Below are 19,241 nucleotides of genomic sequence, written 5' to 3'. Positions count from 1 at the left end.
ACTTAATGGTCTCGCTCCATCAGGTAAGTGCTCTGTAGCCTCTCAAAAGTGAATTCCCCGGCTCACCCCGTTAATGGGCTTTCATTTTTCCCTTGGCGATTCAGCATTGCTTTACTGAGCGCTTGCAGCTGGCAGAGAGCGCAGCGAGTTGCGCTGCCCAGCCAAACCCTACAGCTCTCTCTCTCTTGGTTTTCAACCCGCCGGAATGGCAGGCAACAGGAACAAGCGTGGAGGATGTGAAGCCCGGACTCCAAAAGTAATCACCTTTCCCTAAATGTCTCCAAGTGACGCTTGACCATCCAGTCAGAGCTACAGGTATGCTTGATATGAATAACGATGGATTTCATCCAACTTGTCAGCTGATAACTGTGTGTCAGTGCAGTTCAGAACAGCAAAAGGGTGCACTGGGCAGAGCATGCTTGGGCTTTGGTGACTTGGGACTGGACAGACAACACAAAGAAGGGCTACATCATGCTGCTACGAATTAGACATGTAACCTTCTAAGTCTTAGGAGGTGGATGTGGACTCAGCTGTGAAATGCAAGGATGGTACTTTATCAAAAAAATATTTTATTTCTAAATAAAAGCATAAAAAAGCCCTCATCCATCACTCATTGCCTTTCACTCAACAGCCCAAAGAGGTCTACAAGCTCTTGACCAAAGTGCCGCTCACTGTGGCCAGGAAGAGCCCACAAATTTTGCAAGGACCAGACATGGTGCAAACCACCCAAGGGCAACCAGGATCCCCAGAGAAGGAAAAAATCCACTGGCTCTTTTGTGGGTTTCAGAGTGCTGGGCTGGTGTCAGCGAAGGGACACTGTGGGGAGACACAATCAGAGCGTTTCACTGAGTCAGCCTCAACTCTTTCCCATGGAGACTTGTGCTGTGCAGCTCAGCCACAACTAACCCACAGTTACGCCCAGCTGATGGTTCAGAGAAGTCCTGGTTTTCTTTCCCGCAGAGGCCCTGAGAGGACACATCCCTGGGACAGGCAGGCACAAGCCCACAAGGACATGGGAGCTCTTCCCTGCATACGGGCTCTGACCAGCAACGTGGCCTTCTATCAGCCCCACTTTCTCCGCGGCTCATCCAGCCCTTCTGCTATTAAGCAGCTATTACAGAGCAAAAGCTGGCTGTACAGGTTACTGCTTTAATGTGCCTGGGACTCGGAGCCTACAGACGGAGCAGTCACTGTAAGCCCACAGAACTGAAGTTAGCTGTTTTCCAGACACAGATTTGTTCACTGTGTTTGTTCACAGGGCTGTGCTACCCTGCTGCACTAGTAATGGGGTATCACCTGCATTTCCATTGCCAGAGGATGCAGGTATAAATTAGAAGAACAGTTTAAACCAAATACACCTTGTCAGGAAACTTGCATTTTGAAGGAGAGGTTAAATTCTGGATGATACAAACTTGCTCAGCACACTCATGGCCATCAGAGCAGTTTGGAAAATGTCATCTTCTGACAAAACAGAAGCCTGGGAACACCAGGCTTTCTCTTTAGCAAAGAAAGGCTGTCCACGCAGGAAAGCATCTGTGCTCTTCAGTCTCCCCTGCTGTAAAAACTCCTGCCCGCAGCGAAGCAAACAGCACTGGCTCCAGAGGAGGGCGGCCACTTTACTTGAGTCTTCTGTTTGCAGAACGCAACTGGTTTAATTACACCTAAAGCTGTGTTTTAAACGCTGGAAGAGCTGTCCGTGTTCACACCAACATATGATCTTTCCATTCACTCAGCTGGATTCTGTTACCAAGTTTCTCATTCGTTATCTGTTTGTTTTTGCAGGACTGTTCAGGGATGAGGAAAGCAGAAATCAGTGGCTAAACACCAGCAAAGCCTCTCTTGTTGCTGCTCTGCCTTTTGAGGGGGGGATTAAATTTTCTATGCTCCTGAATTTCACAGTGTTCAGACTTAAACAGCTAAGTCCCAGTGATATGAAGTTGAGCGACTGCAGCTGTTTTTTTGCGAGAGGTCTGATGGGAAAGAGTCCCTGGAAGCCAAAAAAGGAATAGGAAAAGTGGGTTAAAAAGAAGAGGGAGGAACATGATGCTGTCAAAGACAATTTGAGAATGGCTGGGAGGTTTAGGGATGTCTCTGCAAGCAGTGCAGTGATGGCATGAGCCAGGGGAGCTGCTGGGGCAGAAACCTCTGTGAGAACAATGGACCAAGCCAACCCCTGTGCCACCACGCTTCTGGAAACATCTGGGCCACTGCACAAAGCCCAGAACAGACACTGTGAAATTAAGACATGATGTAGGAACAAACCCAGCCAAAAAGCCCTGAGCCCTGTTGGGTGCAGACACCAGTGGTGCCCTGGGGAGCCTGCTTGAGCAGCGCACGTGTTGAAGGCAGTGGCAGCCCTGAGCCACAGGGACTACTTTGAGGTTGGGGCACGTTGCCTTTCCTCTCTGGAGCAAGCCACCACCCTCTGTGCTTGTCACAATAACTAACGCACTGAAGATTCAACAGAGCCCCCACGAAAATGATGTGGAAGGTCTGGTCCAAGCATGACCTTGTCCTTGCTCCTCTGCTGCCACGACGCTGCTGGCTGGGGACAGCTGGTTCTCAGAGGTACGTGGGGATGTACGTCCACGGTGCGGAGACAGATGGGCTGTGAGTGGGCATCCCAAAGAGAAGTAAGCAATCACTGGGGTTTTAAGCAGTGGCCTTGTTAACACAGGCAAACTATCAAAAGCCCCTGGGAGGAAGGCTATTGGAGAAGAAGGAGGAGATGATCTGGGGCGTTTATTTTGTAAAGTACGAATAAAACCAGGGATGTACAGAGACCCCGGGGCAAAGAAGGGGAACCATCCTGCTGGTCTTAGGGAGCCAGACTCAGCTCCAGCACAAGCACAGCCCTTCCAGGCAGGAAGGGCACTTCGTGCTCTTCCTGAGGAAGGTGTGTTTCCCTCTGCCATCAATATTTCCCTGCCACAAGCTCCCCTTTCCTGGCTGACCCTGACCACCAGGCCTGGGAGAGGGACCTCTGCTCTCCTAGTACGTGGGATTAACTATGAAGATCCTCTGCATGAAGACAAAGAAGAGGAAACTCTCTCCCTCCTTCTGTAAGGATTCCCCAGAAGAGTGATTCCACGCTGGCCCCCGTGCCATGTAATGCTCTGTTTCCTGTCCCGTGGCTGTGAATTTGGTAGGAAGGAAAAATCACACAGAGGTATCAAGGTAAGCCATGCTGCTGTGTGCAAAACAGAGGTGTCAAAGGGTTTGCAGACAAGATTTCTGCCATGACTAGCCCTTCTTGCTCCCAAAGATCCTAAAAGGTGGCTCAGGTTCCTTGGAGGAAAGATGGACGCTACGCACCTCACTCAGCATGGGGTTGTCTACCCTCCCCCAAAACTTCTGCTGTTGCAAGAAAGACTGCACATCAGCAAATAAAGAAAAAATGAACCCAAGTGTTCAGACTATACATTCAGGAGTATTTTTACCCGAAAGACCTTGACCCTGCCTAGTACAGATCCCATGCTAATTTAGTTCAGCATTGTGCTTATGGTCGTTGCGGCTGAGCCTTTCTGGGGTTCATGTCAGAGTGGTTCAGGGACCTCTGGGACCCTGGGCTCTGAAGGTGGAGACAATGGAGGTAGAGACACCTTTGCTCCCAGTCAGCATCTGCAGACGCCTGGGGATGTGCAGGCACAAACACTTTACCGTGTCTCCTTTTGCGTCTCAGCTTTTGTGACTGAAGGGGCTTGGTCCTGTCCTGCTACGTTACTCTAGGGCACCGGGACTGGGCTCTGCCTCTGCTGGCTGGAGTTTCTGATCAAGTCCCAGCTGCTTCAGGCCTGGGCAGAAGTAGGAGGAACCGCTGTCGAGTGAAAAGTGCTCATCATGTGATTGATGACCTTTAATAGACCCAGCCCCCTCCCTCCCCTGCCAGCCCCACTCCCAGCGAGGACAACAGCATACCCATTGCTGCTGCTCATGTGGGAATGGAGAGCCGTTCACGGTTCAGGGATTAACCTGCTGGTCAGTCCCTGGAAAGTGGCTGCAGCCAACAGAGCTGTGGGCCAGCCCATCTCGCACCTTTTTAAAAGCAGAGGTAGACGGTTCATCAATACATATATAACATCACGTGGTGCCCAGCCAACCACCGCAGCCCTAATTGCCCCGGCAGCACCAGCCCCTTTGTGCTGCCTGTCTGGCTCCAGCTTTTGTTCCCAGGCAGGTCTGCGGCAGTGGTGCCAGACACCCGGGCCTCTCGGCCACACAGCGCACGGCGCCTTCGCCAGGCTGCCATTACGTGTGGCCGCTGGGCGCACACAGCAGGCTGGCACGTAGAAGGATGGCATCGTGACCTGGAGCTCCTTCCCTCCGTCCCCAGCCAACAGCTGTCAGTGAGGCACCCTCCCAGCAGCAGCCCAGCAGCCCCAGCCCCTTTACCCTCATTTTTTCCCTAGCGGAGTAGTCCCTTCTGTGCCTGGACCTCCCTGCAGGCTGTTTCCTAGGGCTTCCCATGGGGCTGGAGGGGTGCAGAGACCCCAGTGGTGGATCCTGCCTTCAGACTTCTTGCTGTGGAGCTCAAATGTCACAGCTGGTCCCTAAGAAAGTCAGGGGGCTTCTAGTTGGTGCTAGTGAGCTCCCTCTTTCTTAGCCAGCCTCCCCCCAGCCTGTCCTTGCCTCCTGGGTGTGCGGACAGCTGCCTCCTCTTCACCCGTGCCTGCAGCCCCAGGCAACCCAGGGGTGGTCCCATAGTGGCAGCCATGCAGGGTGCCCCAGGGGCCCTCCCCAGCCTGCTGAGGGACCAGGGCTGGGACCCTGCCGTGCTCTGCCCAGGGAGCACTTGCTAATGGAGTGGGAGGCATTTGGCTTTTTTTACCCAGCACCACAAAGTGGCACCCGCGAGACAGGGGCATCCTTGGGAGCCCCTGACTCTGCCTGCCCAGGTCCCCCCGCCGGGGTGCTGCTCACCAGGCCATAGACAGAGGGACATGGATGGGACCCCCCTCAAAAGAAACAGGGTCCAAAAGGGCAGCTCAGTCCTGTGCTGACTGCACAGAGATGACACAAAGCCTCTCCTCTTTGCAGCAGGGAAACTGCTGTGGCCCCATTAAATGGTGGGTTACTGTAAGGGCCAAATCAACAAGTGGAGACCCAAAACCCACTGATCCGAAGAGAAAAACCTGCACGGCCTTGCTGATGCTCGGTGCATCCCTGACGGCTCTCAAGCGGTGCTGTCGGCAGCTCCCCATCCCAAACGCTGCTGCAGCGCTGCCGGCATTTAGAGGCCCTGACTCAGTGACCCTGTTACGGGTCTGGAGCAGATGGAGGGAGCAGGGAAGGAGGGGAAGGGGTGCTATGTTCCTATTTGCAAAGAAAGGCAAAGCCAGGATCAGCCCCAGGCCTGGCTTTGGCTGACGAGTTGTGTTTTAAATGGGTGACCGGAGCTTAGCACATTAGAGGCTGTTGCAAAGGAGCTGAGTTCCTATTGAGTGTGAAAGGGGGTTGTTTATAATTTATGGGTTTTAAATGATGGGCCAAGAAAAAGTCTGGCTTGTGCCAAAGTGTCTCTCTCCTCTAGATTGCTGATGCTTGTACAAACATTGTAAAAATGCCAGCGATCTCGCTAAAGTAACATTACTTCTAATAATTAGGTTATCATCACGGGCTTCTATCGCGTTACAAACGAGACGCCGCTGCCAGAGTCACGGAGAAGAAACTGAATTTATTTACAAGAAGATTCCCCCTCACACATGCTCCTCCTCCTCCCCCACTGGAAACCAAGTCTGCAAACCCCATCTCTGCAATATGAAAATAATTCAGGACAGTGTGCCTCATAACAGCGTGTTTGTGGTCAGGGTTCCTCTGAAACTCCCTTCTTTCTCAGATCTGGGGAAGGGCTATCTATAAACGGCCTTTTCTTTCTTAACAGATTTAATGAAGGACTAATAGTGTAAGTCAGAGCAGACACTGTTTGAAGAACAGCCTACAGAGCATGAAGGTGGGAAACACTTGGGCAAAAGCACATCGGGTTACACCGAGGATGGCCCTGCAGAAATGGTGACGCCTTGCCGTGTTGCAGATGGGAGCGGGTGATGCAAAACACATTGTGTTTTCAAGAACACACAAAAAAACCTACATGGACAATTTCATCCGTGGGTACATTGATTACAGAAAGTTTTGGAGATACAAACATAGATAGATATATATTACTGGAATATTATAGAAGTATAATTCACGAGTGATGTTCAGCCTTATTTTTTTGCATTGTTTGTATGTTTTCTTTACTCCTGGATGGAGCTTCTAAGAAAAGATTTGCGTGAAAACTTCCGCAGAAAATTTTAAGGCTCAAATGGTTAAAATATGTCTCCGAACAAAGTAGTTTATTCTGTTCTGTTTGGTTTACAGATCTACAACACATATGTCCAAATTTGCTTGGGTAAAAGTGAAATTTAACAAAAGATACACTTCTCAACGTAGCACGACATTGTTAAAATTGCACAGAGGGCAAAATAAAACCCTAAGTAATATTTTGAATCGTTACTGTCCAGCCAAACACAAATACCAGAAGGCGAGGAAGAAAGCAGGGAGGGAAAAGAAAAGAACAAGAAAAGAAGGACAGAAAACTTGTCTGTGTTGACCAGAATTGGAGGAGTTAAAATATTTCTCACAATAGGAATGCCAGGTCCTGTCATTAGAGGATGGAGTAGGAGCTGCAGTGTTTGTCAAACTGGGAAGTGGCGCGTCAGACGGTTTGGTGGGGAATACAGAAGTTCGGATTAATCTTTAACTCGACACTTTTAGAAAGAGATAAGAATAGTCTTCTCGGAGCGACATGTACCGTCAGGAAGAGATTTTAATGACAACGTTTACAAAAGAAGGATCTCTGTAAATCCAGCGAGGGATTCAACACAGCCGTGTAACTAGAGAGAAGGAAACACGAGGAAACACGAGCATCGTTCCTTTTTTTCTTTTTTTTTTTCTTTTTTCTCTCCTTTATTTTTTTTTATTTTTTTTTTTAATTCTCCCCCGTGTTAGTTGTCCCGTTGGTGGCAGGGGGAGGCGGCGGTGCCCCCCCTCCGCCGCGGGCAGAGGGGACGGGCCCGCCCCGCCGGGTGCGGGGGGGAGCGCGGTGGCAGCGCCCGGCCGCTGCCCGCACCCCGCCTCCTCGGCGGCTCCCCTTCGGCTGTCTACATCTGATTGTCAATTTTCTTTCAAAGTTTATTTTTATGAAAAAACAAGAGGAAAAGCTCGGGCTTCCAAAGATGTCTAAAAAATTGATTTATGGTTAGTATAAAGACAACAGTATAAATAACAAAGGAGGCGGCAGCTGCTGCGCGGATTGCTATGGAGACCCTAATGAAATTAGCGCTATCAGAGGGTTTCTAATTTTTTTTGCGTTCTAAGCTTCTAATTTCTTTCCTATTTCAGATAGCCAGAATGTAACTTAAAAACAAAATTAAAAAAAAAAAACCATAAAAAAGAAAGAAAATAAAATAGCCCACCGAAATAATAATATGTGCGATAGATACCCAGTCAATAAATAAATGTTAACCTCACCGAGGTTTTTGTATGCAGGATTTGATCTGAAACAAGATGGCCAAGGGCCCCGCTTCGTAGGTCGCCTCCTCAAAGCGGCTGCGCTACCAACTCAAGGTGGCTTCACCCGGCCGAGCCAGCTGCCAGCCAAGCCACCGAGGCCAGCCGGTTAGAAATAAATACTTTTAAAATACTTTCGCTATTATTTTTTTTAAGTGTAACGGCTCTTTGTGTGATGCCACAGTTTGTTTTACTCTATTAATGACTTACGACTTGCTGTCTTAATTAATCCTTACATAAACTACAAACACCAGCCACTGTTACAACTGTTCAAGACTACTCTCTCAACTAGCTCAGACCGAATATACTAAATAGGTGAAATGTAAATCACCACGGACCTGAATCGCTCTCCCGAAGTATTGGTGAAGAAACTCTACAAATACCCACATAAATACATTAAGACGAGGATAAATAATCAGTGATACAAAAATGTCTCGCTTAAAATAATAAATACATATCGTTTAGTCCGATGCGATCCTTACGTTACGGAAGAATCCATAAATTAACTTCTCTGAAATAAGCTTACGCGCGGGCGAGTTCCCACCGCTCACGACTGGTCTAAAACACCTCAGCATGACGCGCTGCTAACGCTACGGCATCTCTAAGACTTACCTTCAAGTACATCATTACCAGCTTATCAGTCCCTCGGTTTGCAGTATATTGCACTGTCATGCTTAAAAACAGCTCTAAGAGAAAGGCTCCTGCTCACGGACCTACTCGGGGCTGCGGAAGAGAGAAGGGAGCTGCTAGGGGAGACACATCCACTAATACTGTTGGCACTCGAGAGCAAAGTCACACTGTCCCGTCAGAAAAGTGAGGTAATGGAGAGGGGAGCGGGCCCCGCCGGCCGCCGCCCCCCCGCTACAGATGCGTGAGCTTGGGGGCCTCCTGCATCCGTCCCTGAGAGGTGTGGTGGGAGGAGAGGTCCGTGTAGGTGGGGTGGGGGTCGCAAGGTCCGTGGTGGTGGCCGCCGGGGATCTGGGCGGCGCAGCTGTAGTCCACGCTGGCGGAGGAGGGGTGCTGCAGGTGCCCCAGGTTGAACATGGGGCCCGAGGCCGGCATGGAGTCCACGAAGTTGCCCCCCACGTAGACGGGGCTGCCCTGCAGGCTGGGGTTGGCGAAGCCGCCGCCGCCGCCGCTCTGCATGGGGTGGGGGTCGTACTCCGCGCCCGCGTAGCGCTTCTGCTGCGGCAGGCAGCTGCTCAGCGGCGCCGTGTAGGCGGCCAGCCCGTACATGCTCTGCTGGGACTTGGCGAAGGAGGTGGGCGAGGGCGCGTCGTAGCTGAGGCTGTTGACGCTGGGGAGCTGGCTGGAGTAGCCGACGTGGTTGGGGCCGCTCAGGGGGGGGCTGCGGTCCGGGGACTGTCCGACGGGGGAGTGCATGATGCCTTTGGCTTTCTGGTCCTTTTTGTACTTCATCCGGCGGTTCTGGAACCAGATCTTGATCTGCCGCTCGGTCAGGTTGAGCAGGTTGGCCATCTCCACCCGGCGCGGCCGGCACAGGTAGCGGTTGAAGTGGAACTCCTTCTCCAGCTCCACCAGCTGCGCGCTGGTGTAGGCTGTGCGCACCCGCTTGGAGGCCGGCCCGGGGGGGCTCTTGTCCTCGCAGCTCTCTCCTGCGGGGAAAAGGCACAAAGAGACGTTGGTCCCCCCCCCGAAAGCCCCCACAACCACCACCACCTCCCTGTCCGGGGTCCCTCGAAGCCCCGCCGCCCCCTCCCGCTCTGCCGGCGCCCGGAGAGGGGGCGCAGGGAGCCCGGGGGCGGCCTCCCACCCCTCCCCGCCCTGTATACACACACCCCCCCGCCCTGTATACACACACACCCCCGCAGCTGCCTCCCCCCGGGGGCGCCCAGCGGCTGCCCGTCCAGGCGCTGCCGGGACCCGTCGGGGCCGCGCCTGCCGCCGCTGGGCTGGCAGGGGGAGCGGGGTGGGAGCCCCCCGCCTGCCCCACCTGCAGAGCCCGGTAGGGCTGGGACCCCCAAGCCGGGAATGGGGGCGGTGGTAGAAGGAGGAGAAGAGGACAAGGCGCAGGGCCGGGGGGCTCAGCCCGAAGGGTTCATCCCGAGGGGCTCAGCCCGGCTCCCCGGGCGGGCAATAGGCCGGGGCGGGTGGGGGGCATGTCGGGCTACCTGAGGGGGCGCAGGTGCTTTTCTGCTTGGAGTTCTGCCGGGACTCCTTCATCCAGGGGAATATCTGCTTGCTGAGGGTGGCGGTGGCCGAGCCCGAGGAGTTGGGGCCCCCCTTGGCTTTTTTCGGAGGGGGTGCGCTCGGAGGGGGGTTGGGCGGGGAGGAGGGCGGCAGAGCCGGGGGCTGCTGCTCGCCGATGCCCGGAGGCTGGCTGCCCCCGGGGCCCCCCCCCGGCCGTCCGCATGCAGCTGCCGCTCAGCTCGCTGCCCTTGTGGGCCGGGGCACGGCCGGGCGCCGAGCCCTGGACGGAGCAGGCGGAGCCGGGGTACTCGCCGTCCAGGCCGGCCTGGCCGTAGGGCTGGTGGGCCGCGCCGTAGGGGTAGGCGTCGGCCTTGCTGTAGGTGTAGCCCCCGAAGAGCCCCGCGTTGTCGTAGTAGGCGGCTTTCTGCATCCTCCGCTCTGCGATCGCCGAGGCCCGCGGCCCCCGCTCAAATAACATTGACCGCCGCCCCGCGCCTCACGTCGTCGGCCCGGGCCACTCGCAGCCACCTGGGGAGGGGGACAGCGGGGACACAAAAGAGACCTTCAGTGTGGGGGGCACCGGCCGGGAGCCCGTCACGCCCTGTACCCCAGCACCCCCCGCCTCGGCTGGGGGAGTGGGCCCGAGGGCAGCAGGGAAGGAGCGGGGACACCAGGAGACACCAGGGAAGGACCAGGAGACATCAAGGAAGAAGCAGGGGAGACCAGATTAGGAGCGGGGGATATCAAGGAAGGAACAGGGGACACCAGAGAAAGACCAAGGGACACCGGAGAAGGAGCAGGGGATATCAAGGAAAGAGCAGGAGACACCGGAGAAGGATCAGAAAGCATCAAGGAAAGAGCAAGGGGACACCAGAGAAGGACCAGAGTCGCTAGGGAGGGAGCAAGGGACACTAGAGAAGGAGCAGGATCACCGGGCAGGGGTCAGGTCAAACCCGGGAAGGACCAGGGCACACCAGGGAGAGAGCAGGGCACGCTAGGGAAGGACTAGAGGACAGCAGGGAAGGAGCGATGGTGCTGGGGGAACGGGGACACATTGGCAGGACTTCCTAGAGGCCACTTTCTTGGGGCATTTGGGGGAATGTTTTCTTGCTTTTGTACTGACCGTTCCCGCAGGGGTTTCTCTGGGCGGGGGCTCTCAGTGAGCGCGGCGAGGCCGCGCTGGGTGATGTCCCCAGGGACCCACCGGCCCGCTTCGGCCGAGACCCCCCCACACCCCCCCCCCGCGCCCCCTCTCCCGCCCGGCCGCCACGCGTGCGCAGGGCCGCGCAGGGCTGACATGATGGATGGAGCCCGGGCTGCGGCCGGGCAGGGGCAGAAAAATCCCGTCCCCTTTGTAAACCCGGCCTCCTTCTTCCCCCGGATTCCTCCGGAGTTAAAGTATAACCGGCGCCATTCACTCCCTTCACTTTGCACTATAAAGGAAGTCGCAGGTCAGCTCCCCTATTTTAATTCGGTGATGAATTAAATTCCCTCGTCCAACGTTTCTCATCCCTTTTATTTGTCCCCAGTAGGAAGAACCTGAGGCACTGGAGATAATTTTTAGGGGTTTCTATTTTTTTTTTTTGCAGCCTGCAAACTTACGGCGCTCCCCTCCCGCCCCCGAGATCAGGCTGCTCTGACCGAAAACGCGCGGACAGCCCGGAGTCCCCTCAGGGCAGACGTTTTGGGGCAGGGTGCTGTTACCTTTCCCCTGGCCGCACCCGAAATTTCTCTGCGCTTGTTGCAAGATAGAAACTTGTCTGCAATTTTGTTGCGGCTTTTTAATATTCCCTGCTCTTATTTTTCTTGCCGGAGAGGGGTTTTCTCCGACATTTTTAGGAATTTTGTAAATTAGCACATACTTCACCTGGCAATATAGGCCTGAAACTCAACGTATCTTAAGAGTTCAATGTATTTCTGCAGGGTTTAAGCCTATTAACATACCAGAGAAGAGTAGCTAGAAATGTTTTAACACTGTCCGATAATTATCATTTTCCAAACTATACTTAAGAAATACTAACAAGGTACGGCTCTTTCTCCTCTAGCAATTGGTACCGCCAAGTACCGCTGATACGTTCTCTAAAATTCACCGGGAAACACGTCTGTATAACTCAGAATAATCTCAGCGACCTGCGATCCGCGGCCGCTCTCGACGATTTATCCCCTGCCACAAAACGCCGGGGTCCTTTTCTTCCCTGAACAAAAGCTTGGGATGATCTACGAAGCTGATGGAAATGGGAAAAGAGCTATTTTCCTCTCCTGGCAAATTTGAGTATAAAATGTCTATGGAAATGGACGGTGGCGATTCAGATGAGTTTTAATGCGCTGTGATAATCTTGAGGAGTCTTTGAAGTATTTTTTTGTGCAAAATAACTCTCGTTTTCCACTTCTGTCATCTACATTTTCGGGAGTGGTCTGGACTGAGGACTTTTGTTAGCACAACACTGCCTTAAGCGTAGGTTTTTATGTGCCTTGTAAAATATAGTTCCCAAAAGAATACGCAGAATCTTAAGAAAGAATATTGCTGTTAAGCTGTTAAAAGCCTTATTTCTTTTCTGAAATACCAACTGCTTGTGAACTCTGCTTGAACCTAAAAAGGAGGCTATGGGCCATAAATCACATGGACAATGCTCAACTGTTTGGTGGCTCATCTTTAGATCTTAAAAAGAGAGAGAGGGAGAGAAAGAGGGAGAGAGACCTTTCCAGGTTTTGATTTTCCACGAGTGCAGGGCCCGGGGTGATGTTTTTATAGGGTAACACCAAAGCAGGGGCTCAACACTTGGTGGTTTGGCCAGAAAGAGCCTCCAGGAAAAAAAGAAAAAAAAAAAAAAAGGAAAAAAAAAAGTGACATCCAAATGGTGAGGCCGAGCCGTGGGAGGTGGGTTCGGAGGCACCGAGGGTAGGAAACCGCAAAGTATCCATGTCTGCGTTTCAGATTTCCCTTCCTCCTCTCCAGAAAGGTTAACCTCATCTGAACTGCTAGGCGTTGCACACGATAATGGGGGTCTTTGTCCCGCCACGGGTTCACAGCGCTTTTGGAGGTTACCGACCCTCTCGGGGCTTTGTCTGGGGGAGCAGCCGGCAGCCCACGCACCCACCCGCCCCACGCGTGTGCGCGGAGCGCGGCCAGCCCACGCCGACACCGGCCCGGCGCTGCCAGCCGCTTCCCTCCCAACACTTCCATATTAAGCAATGCTCTACTAAAACTTCCACTACACTTAATTCTGCCTAGGATCAATATCTAATATGATACCGAATAAATAAGAGGCGGTGAGAGCGGCCGGCGGAGCGGTTATTAAAGCAGCCGGAGCTCTCAGGGTGCATATCAATGCACCTGTCATTGCGGTTTGTAACAAAATTTATGACTGCTAGCGCCGTGGCAGTAAACGCTCCGGCCAGGAATGAAAAGGAAAACACTTCCCAAGCCCCGGCACTTTCAGAAGTGCAAAGCAGCCGGCGCGTAGGAGGGAGCCCGGCAAAAGAATCCCCCGCTCGGCACGTTTCCCGGCGGCCGGCCCGGGGCAGCCCCGTATATAAGGAAAGCACCGGAGCCGCCACTGGACCCGGTGGCCGCGCCGGGCGACGGGCAGCCTCTGCCCCGGGCGGGCCGTCGGGCACCTACTGCCTGGGGCTACGCCTGAGCCGGGGGACGCGGGGGTGGGGGGTGTCTTGCCTTCGTGGGGGCTGAGAGCACCAGGGATCACGGAGGAGCGGCGGGGGAAGGGGGGCTGGCTGCAGCACTGAGCGGTGGCTACCGTGGGGCCTCTTATACCAGCCCCCCCTCTGGGGAGCCACCCGTTCCCCCGGCTGAGTCCAGGGGCTTGGCTGCTCCCCATCTGGTCTGGGCTCCCTCTGGCCACGGGCCGCTCTCGGAGGGGCTTTCTGCGGACTGCTACCGATTTGGCGCGGAGGGCAGCGGCAGGCCCCGGGTGTCCGCGGCGGCGGGGGTCCCCGTGCCCGCCGAGCAGCGCTCCCCACTCCGTGGGGCCGGGCTGTGCTCCCTGCGAATGGGTCTGTCGCGCTGGGGGAAGCGAGAGACGGATGGAAAAGGAAATTTAGAGAACTCACCACACTTACGTTTTTTCTTGATTTTTGACTTTAACTGTGTGGGTAGGATCTTCAGGTTCCTTTGGATAATCCGTGGGCACGGACCTGCAACAGAAGTGAGAACCCTCAGCGGAAACTGCTTTGTTTTGGACTTTCTTCCTTAGGACTTCGTTAATAAATGCACCTCTCGTCCGCAGCCCCTCACCGTGTCTCTCCGTCCGCGTCAGATCTTTTACCAGACAAAGGGCAGATGCTTCTCTTCATTTATTAATAGCGCTTTGAGAGAGGCGGGGAGCAAAGAAACGAGCAAAATACCGCGGCTGCGGGCAGGACCCGAGCAGGGCGGCCTGCGGCAGCCGCTCCGCCAGGCCCCGAGCATCGGCCGCGGAGCCGCCCCTGCCTCCTCGGGCCGCCCGGGCCGAGGCGCGGAGAGGCAGCGCACGGAGGGACGGGAGCGGCATCGCCGGGGAGCTGCCGTCACCCCCGTCGGTGACAGCCACCGCACCCGCGGTGCGCTCCGCGGGAATGGAGCTAGCGCGGGTCTCTCTCCTTTCCTCCCACCAGCCCCCGGGTAAGACAGAGAGAAAGATAAGCGAAGAAACCCCAGCGCTGAAAATAACGCCGCAAATATTTGCGGCTCCAAATGAGCATTTTGCATTTGCTGTGTAACATGTCGACTCAGGACTTTAAGAATTTAAGAGAGCCAGAAAATCCCCCACAAAGAAGCCCAGGTCATTATAAAGACGATATCTAGCCACCATAAGCCTTTGAAATGACCTTTGGCTCGTATAGCAATAACTCACCACTTAATGAACAACCAACGGAAGCGCCTCCAATAGCTCACAACACAACAGACCTTACAACTTTCCACCAAGTCTTCTCTCTCCCTACCCGAACCCAGTAGGATGCAACATTCCCCCTCCAAATCACCTTAATTTATGCTGGCAAACTGGAGTTAGGGAAGTGGAGCTTCATGATTACACATGATGCTCACTCAGGTTCTTGGCCCGGGCCTGTCCCGGTAACGTCTTATATAATATATTCACGTGGGCGTACGTCAACTTTAAGTGCTTTATTTTTTTTAAAGAGGGTTCATTAGAAATAGCACTTTAGAGGGTGTGTGAAGGCAGCGTAAGTTGCGTTGCACCTTAGCCCCTGAGCGGAGAGATCATAATAGTGCAAACCGAGTCATTGTTAGGCGCTGTTGATTAACACGGTAAGTTTTCATTTTGTGCCTAATTAATTATCGACTTCTCGTCCCTTTCCGAAGAGGCTCCTCAGCCTCACACGCGGTAGCCTTTTTGCTCCAGACATGCTTTGCTTGGTGAGAGCTTGGCCAAATACCGACATTTCCACGGCCACAGGAATAGCCCCCAAAGTTTGTTCTGCCGAGAGGGGAGTCCGGGCACGCCGGGGTTGCGCCCTGCTCCCAGCACTGCTCCTACACAGCCGACCTCGGAGAAGAAGTTGCCAGAGCTAAAACCCAGGGAAATCTTTAGAATTATTCAGGTGTGGGCCCAATATAGGTATTATTGAAATTTTAGGTGAAGTTATAAGTGAGTGCTTCCATCGAGCCAAATGAAATGCTGCTTGCAGTAATTGGATTCAGCTGACTAACTTGGCAGGCCAGCAGCTTGGAGGCATACAGCTAAGAAAAATGTTCACTGCCTTTAACTTCTGATCGAGCAGAGCAACACGCAACAGAAAAGGGGTAAAAAAGAAAAAAAAAAAAGAAAAGAAAAGAAAAAAATCCACATAACAAAAAACCACCCCGCTTTCTCGCCTTCCCCTCGCCTCCCTGTCCCGCGGGACACCTCGGCCCCCGCGGAGGACTCGCCCGGGTGACTCGGGGCGGGCAGGGTCCGGTCCTGCTCGCCAGCACAAAGCCGGGCTCTACGCGGGGACTCTAATAAACATAACCGAGAGTTCCCCCGGGCTCCAGGCAGGCCACAAGACAGCGTGAAGAGGCGCTCCTGGGAGAGCCGGGCTGGTTGCAACAGCCCAAGAGGGAGCTGAGCTGCAAATGTACGCGGGGAGGCTGTGTGGCCGCTTCCAGCCCCCCCAGTCCGCCCAGAGAGGCACCGGTGTCCCCCCCCAGGCACCTTCCCACCGCCTTATTGATCAAACCTCACAAATGCAGGGCAAGAAACTTCTCGGTTAGATAAATATCACGCCGTGCTTCAAACAGCGTGTGTAACTCGAAGGCACGAGCATACCGGTAATATCAACACTAAAACAACTGGGGGAGGAAAACAACAGCCACTGAGGAACACGAATGCACGGCGAGGGGAAAAAGGTACGGGTAGGCACTTGGCAGGAATATTTAAGAGACCCTATGTAGGGGCTACATTACCGATGAGCCTTTTTTAAATCGCCCTTTACAAATCAACACGGCTACCCCCTGCCCCGCTATCCACGGCAACGCATTAACGTGATGCTCAATCTTACTTTGGCAATGGGGAGCATCTAGCAAAGTTGTCTCTCCCTCGTTTCTTGACTTCTTTGTAATTCCCTTCCTGAAACCACCGAAAATTGGGGATAGGATAGGGATAAACGTCTTCCCCTTTGGGATGGAGTCCACTTTTTTTTTATTTAAAGAGCATAATAAAAAGAAGATGCAGCTTAAAACGTCCAAGGAGGTGGAGACCAATCCATGCATTTCCAGCCGTTATGGGCAGAGATTGCAAACAAATTCCAGACAGTCTCTGAGTAAAGGCGATAATGCAGCCCCTGTGGTTAAAGGTCCCATTTTGTCATGCAGTTGCTTACCTGTGTATCAATTTATCATAAACCTGGGCTCCTCACTTTTCAGGATCTGCGCTTGCAGTTCTTAGAACATATCCTTCACCCTTTGTCTGCAGACAATACTCTCCTAAACCTGATCTTGCGGTTTTACAGATATTTCCACACACCAGAATTCCCGATAGAACGAAAAGAGGCTCAGGCTCAACTACCAATAAAAGAGAGCGAGTGGAAATCGGAATTTGTTGGGCTTTAAAAAAAAAAAAAAAAAAAAAAACCAACACACAACCCTTTAGCCATCAGCCTCCAGGAACCAAAGGCAGCAATTGGCCGGCTCGTGGCTTGTTTTGGTTTTAAATCGTGCGGCCATTGATGAATTTGGGGGGCGAGCAGGAGAAACCCCTTTATAATCAGAAATATAGGCACTGCCTTAAAATACAGGCATATTCGCCCACGTGACCGCGGGAGCAGCTCGCCGGGGCCGGGGCTGCCGCGCTCCCCGCGCCCCCGCGCAGCGGGGCTGCCGCGCCGGGCCCCGCGCACCCCTCCGCGCTCCGCGCACCGACCCGCGCCGCCGACACCGCACTCCTCCCGCAGAGTTCCGCGCCGCTCCGCACTGCTCCGCGGAGGCCGGCGGCGGCGGCGGCGGCCGCACTTACGCGCCCCGCGGGGCCGGCGGAGCCGGGGAAAAGGTGAATTCCGCGGGATGATCCCAGGGCGCAGAAACTCCCGACGGAGAAAGAGGAGGTATTTGGGACCGGCTGCAGCTGAGAGTCTGCGCCGGGGGCAGCTCCGCAGCAGCGCTGCTCTGGCGGAAAGGCGCTGGAGCTCACTGACTGGCGAGCGCGAATTTTTGCTTTCTCCTCCGTGCCGGGAAGATGCGGGGCAGCGGGGACTACCCCTGTCTGGAGGCTAAAGAAGCGTTTGGGGGGGGGGGGGGGGGAAGAAACAACAAAAAACAAAAACCCAAACCTCATGACATTTGTGCGTGTGTGTGTCTGCCCTGAGCCTGCCTCGCTTCTCCGTGTGTGTGAAGAGACATAGAGCAAACCCGATGTATATCCGTCATGTGTGCCCACAAAGCTTCCCAACAATTCCAGTTCGGCAGGAAAAAAAAATTTATATTAGCTCCTCTGTTTGATTTTTTCTAACATATCTGTAGCTATAAATACACCACACCTAATCTAACATCTGCTATGATTTCATTACCATCCAAAGCATGGGGATGTGACAGTAACGTATTACCTTACAATACTAACCGTAAGTGCATTGTAACATTTATCTAAATTACATTGCTTTTCCTGACTTTGCAAACCAGTTATAAAAAGATTGGAGTCCAGTGATGGAAACATGAGTTCAATGTAAATTATTGTGTACGGCTTCGGATTTATAATCCTATATTTCTTCCAAATGATGCACTTAAATCTCGCCTCAAGTAAGAGGTAATGGTTCTTTATATCCTTTTCCGTCAGCCATATATTTCGACGTCTGGGTAGTTTTGCAGAGCCCCCCGCGCTCGCGTGTCTGTGTGTACATACAGCAACCCCTACACGCACAGCGTGTTCTGCATACTTGTGTACATACACACAAAGCCGAACATAATTTTGGCCGCTGTTTAGACATTTTGGATGACGGAGAGGTCTTTCGCTTCCTACACAAAAGTGCGAGGGAGAAGTTGGGCACCGGTCGAGCAAAGAGCACGAAGAGGATTCAGAAGAAAATGCCTTTTTGGAGAACAGTTTGGAACCCCCCGGAAAAGAAAGCCCCACAGCCCTCGGGTGTCTTTAGGGCTTAAAAAAAGAAAAAAAAAAAAAAAGCGAAATTTAATATGAAAATGGAAGACGGCTGAAAGAAAAGAGCACCTTCGCCACCGTCACCAGAATTAAGACATCGTAAAGGGAACTGAAAAAAGTATTAAGGAAATGTTAATCCTTTGGCTGGTGGGACTCCAGCTTTGCGTGAATTTGTCTCCAGTAAAGGATCTAAGACTTCTTCAATCGAAGCATATGTTCATAGAGCAATAAAACAGAAAGATTTACAGTCTCCGCCCGCCCCCCAGCAGCCTCGCACCCTTTCAGGAATTACTTATGATGATTTATAACAACAACTCCGGCAATTGTCAAACTGATAAAATAGCCCGGGCTATATGCGGGAATAAACGCTCTTATGAAAGGGCTGCGATTTATGTTCGGGTCCATTTTACTGCGTGTCTTGGTGGAGTTTGGTTTCTTTCCCGGACCAACGGGGTAATATAAAACTTCATTGATAAAAACGTAGGAGTTCTCGTGAAGTAGCAAATCTGTTCCTTAGTCACTACCAAAGCACATAAACATTTGTCATCTTTGAATAATTGAATTAATGTGTTATTGTTTGAATGTATAATTCATAACATAGGAAACTTTGTCTCTGTCCTGCCACCGAAACGGAAGTAATAAAAAGCTACAATCTAGGGTTTTTTAGAAATTACTCCAGCAAGGGATAATAAAGAATATCCTGTTTGCAGAAAGTATTTCCAGCTGACTCTGGGATTTCACAGCGAAATCTCAGCCTCCTTGTCCACATTCTACGGAGTTTCTAGAGAGTGGTTTTGTATAAAAACACAAATCCCATTTCCCCCTTAGTCCGGGCTATTGATCGGGGGCTTGAAAGGCGATGATGCCCCGATGCTTCGGTGCGGCTGGATGTGCCCGAGCTCCTCGGCTGCCGGGCGGGGAGGAAGGGCGGGTGGGCGGCCGGGGCAGGGCGGGAGCGGG

General features: G+C 53.0%; 1 protein-coding gene across 1 annotated transcript in view; it reads right to left on the bottom strand.

The window, feature by feature from the left end:
* Positions 1-5,700: 5,700 nt before the first annotated feature.
* The window catches only part of HOXD3 (homeobox D3), a 32,619-nt gene continuing 19,078 nt past the window's right edge, over positions 5,701-19,241 (bottom strand). The window contains 4 exon segments of the mRNA XM_054209805.1: positions 5,701-9,164; positions 9,681-9,909; positions 9,911-10,227; positions 13,777-13,851. Coding sequence (XP_054065780.1) covers positions 8,410-9,164; positions 9,681-9,909; positions 9,911-10,177 — 1,251 coding nt within the window. The 5' untranslated portion in view covers positions 10,178-10,227; positions 13,777-13,851 and the 3' untranslated portion in view covers positions 5,701-8,409.

The sequence above is a fragment of the Rissa tridactyla genome, chromosome 7, assembly GCF_028500815.1.
Source record: "Rissa tridactyla isolate bRisTri1 chromosome 7, bRisTri1.patW.cur.20221130, whole genome shotgun sequence".
Lineage (NCBI taxonomy): Eukaryota > Metazoa > Chordata > Aves > Charadriiformes > Laridae > Rissa > Rissa tridactyla.
The sequence above is the reverse complement of the archived record's forward strand: the minus strand, read 5'-3'. Positions and strand labels throughout refer to the sequence as shown.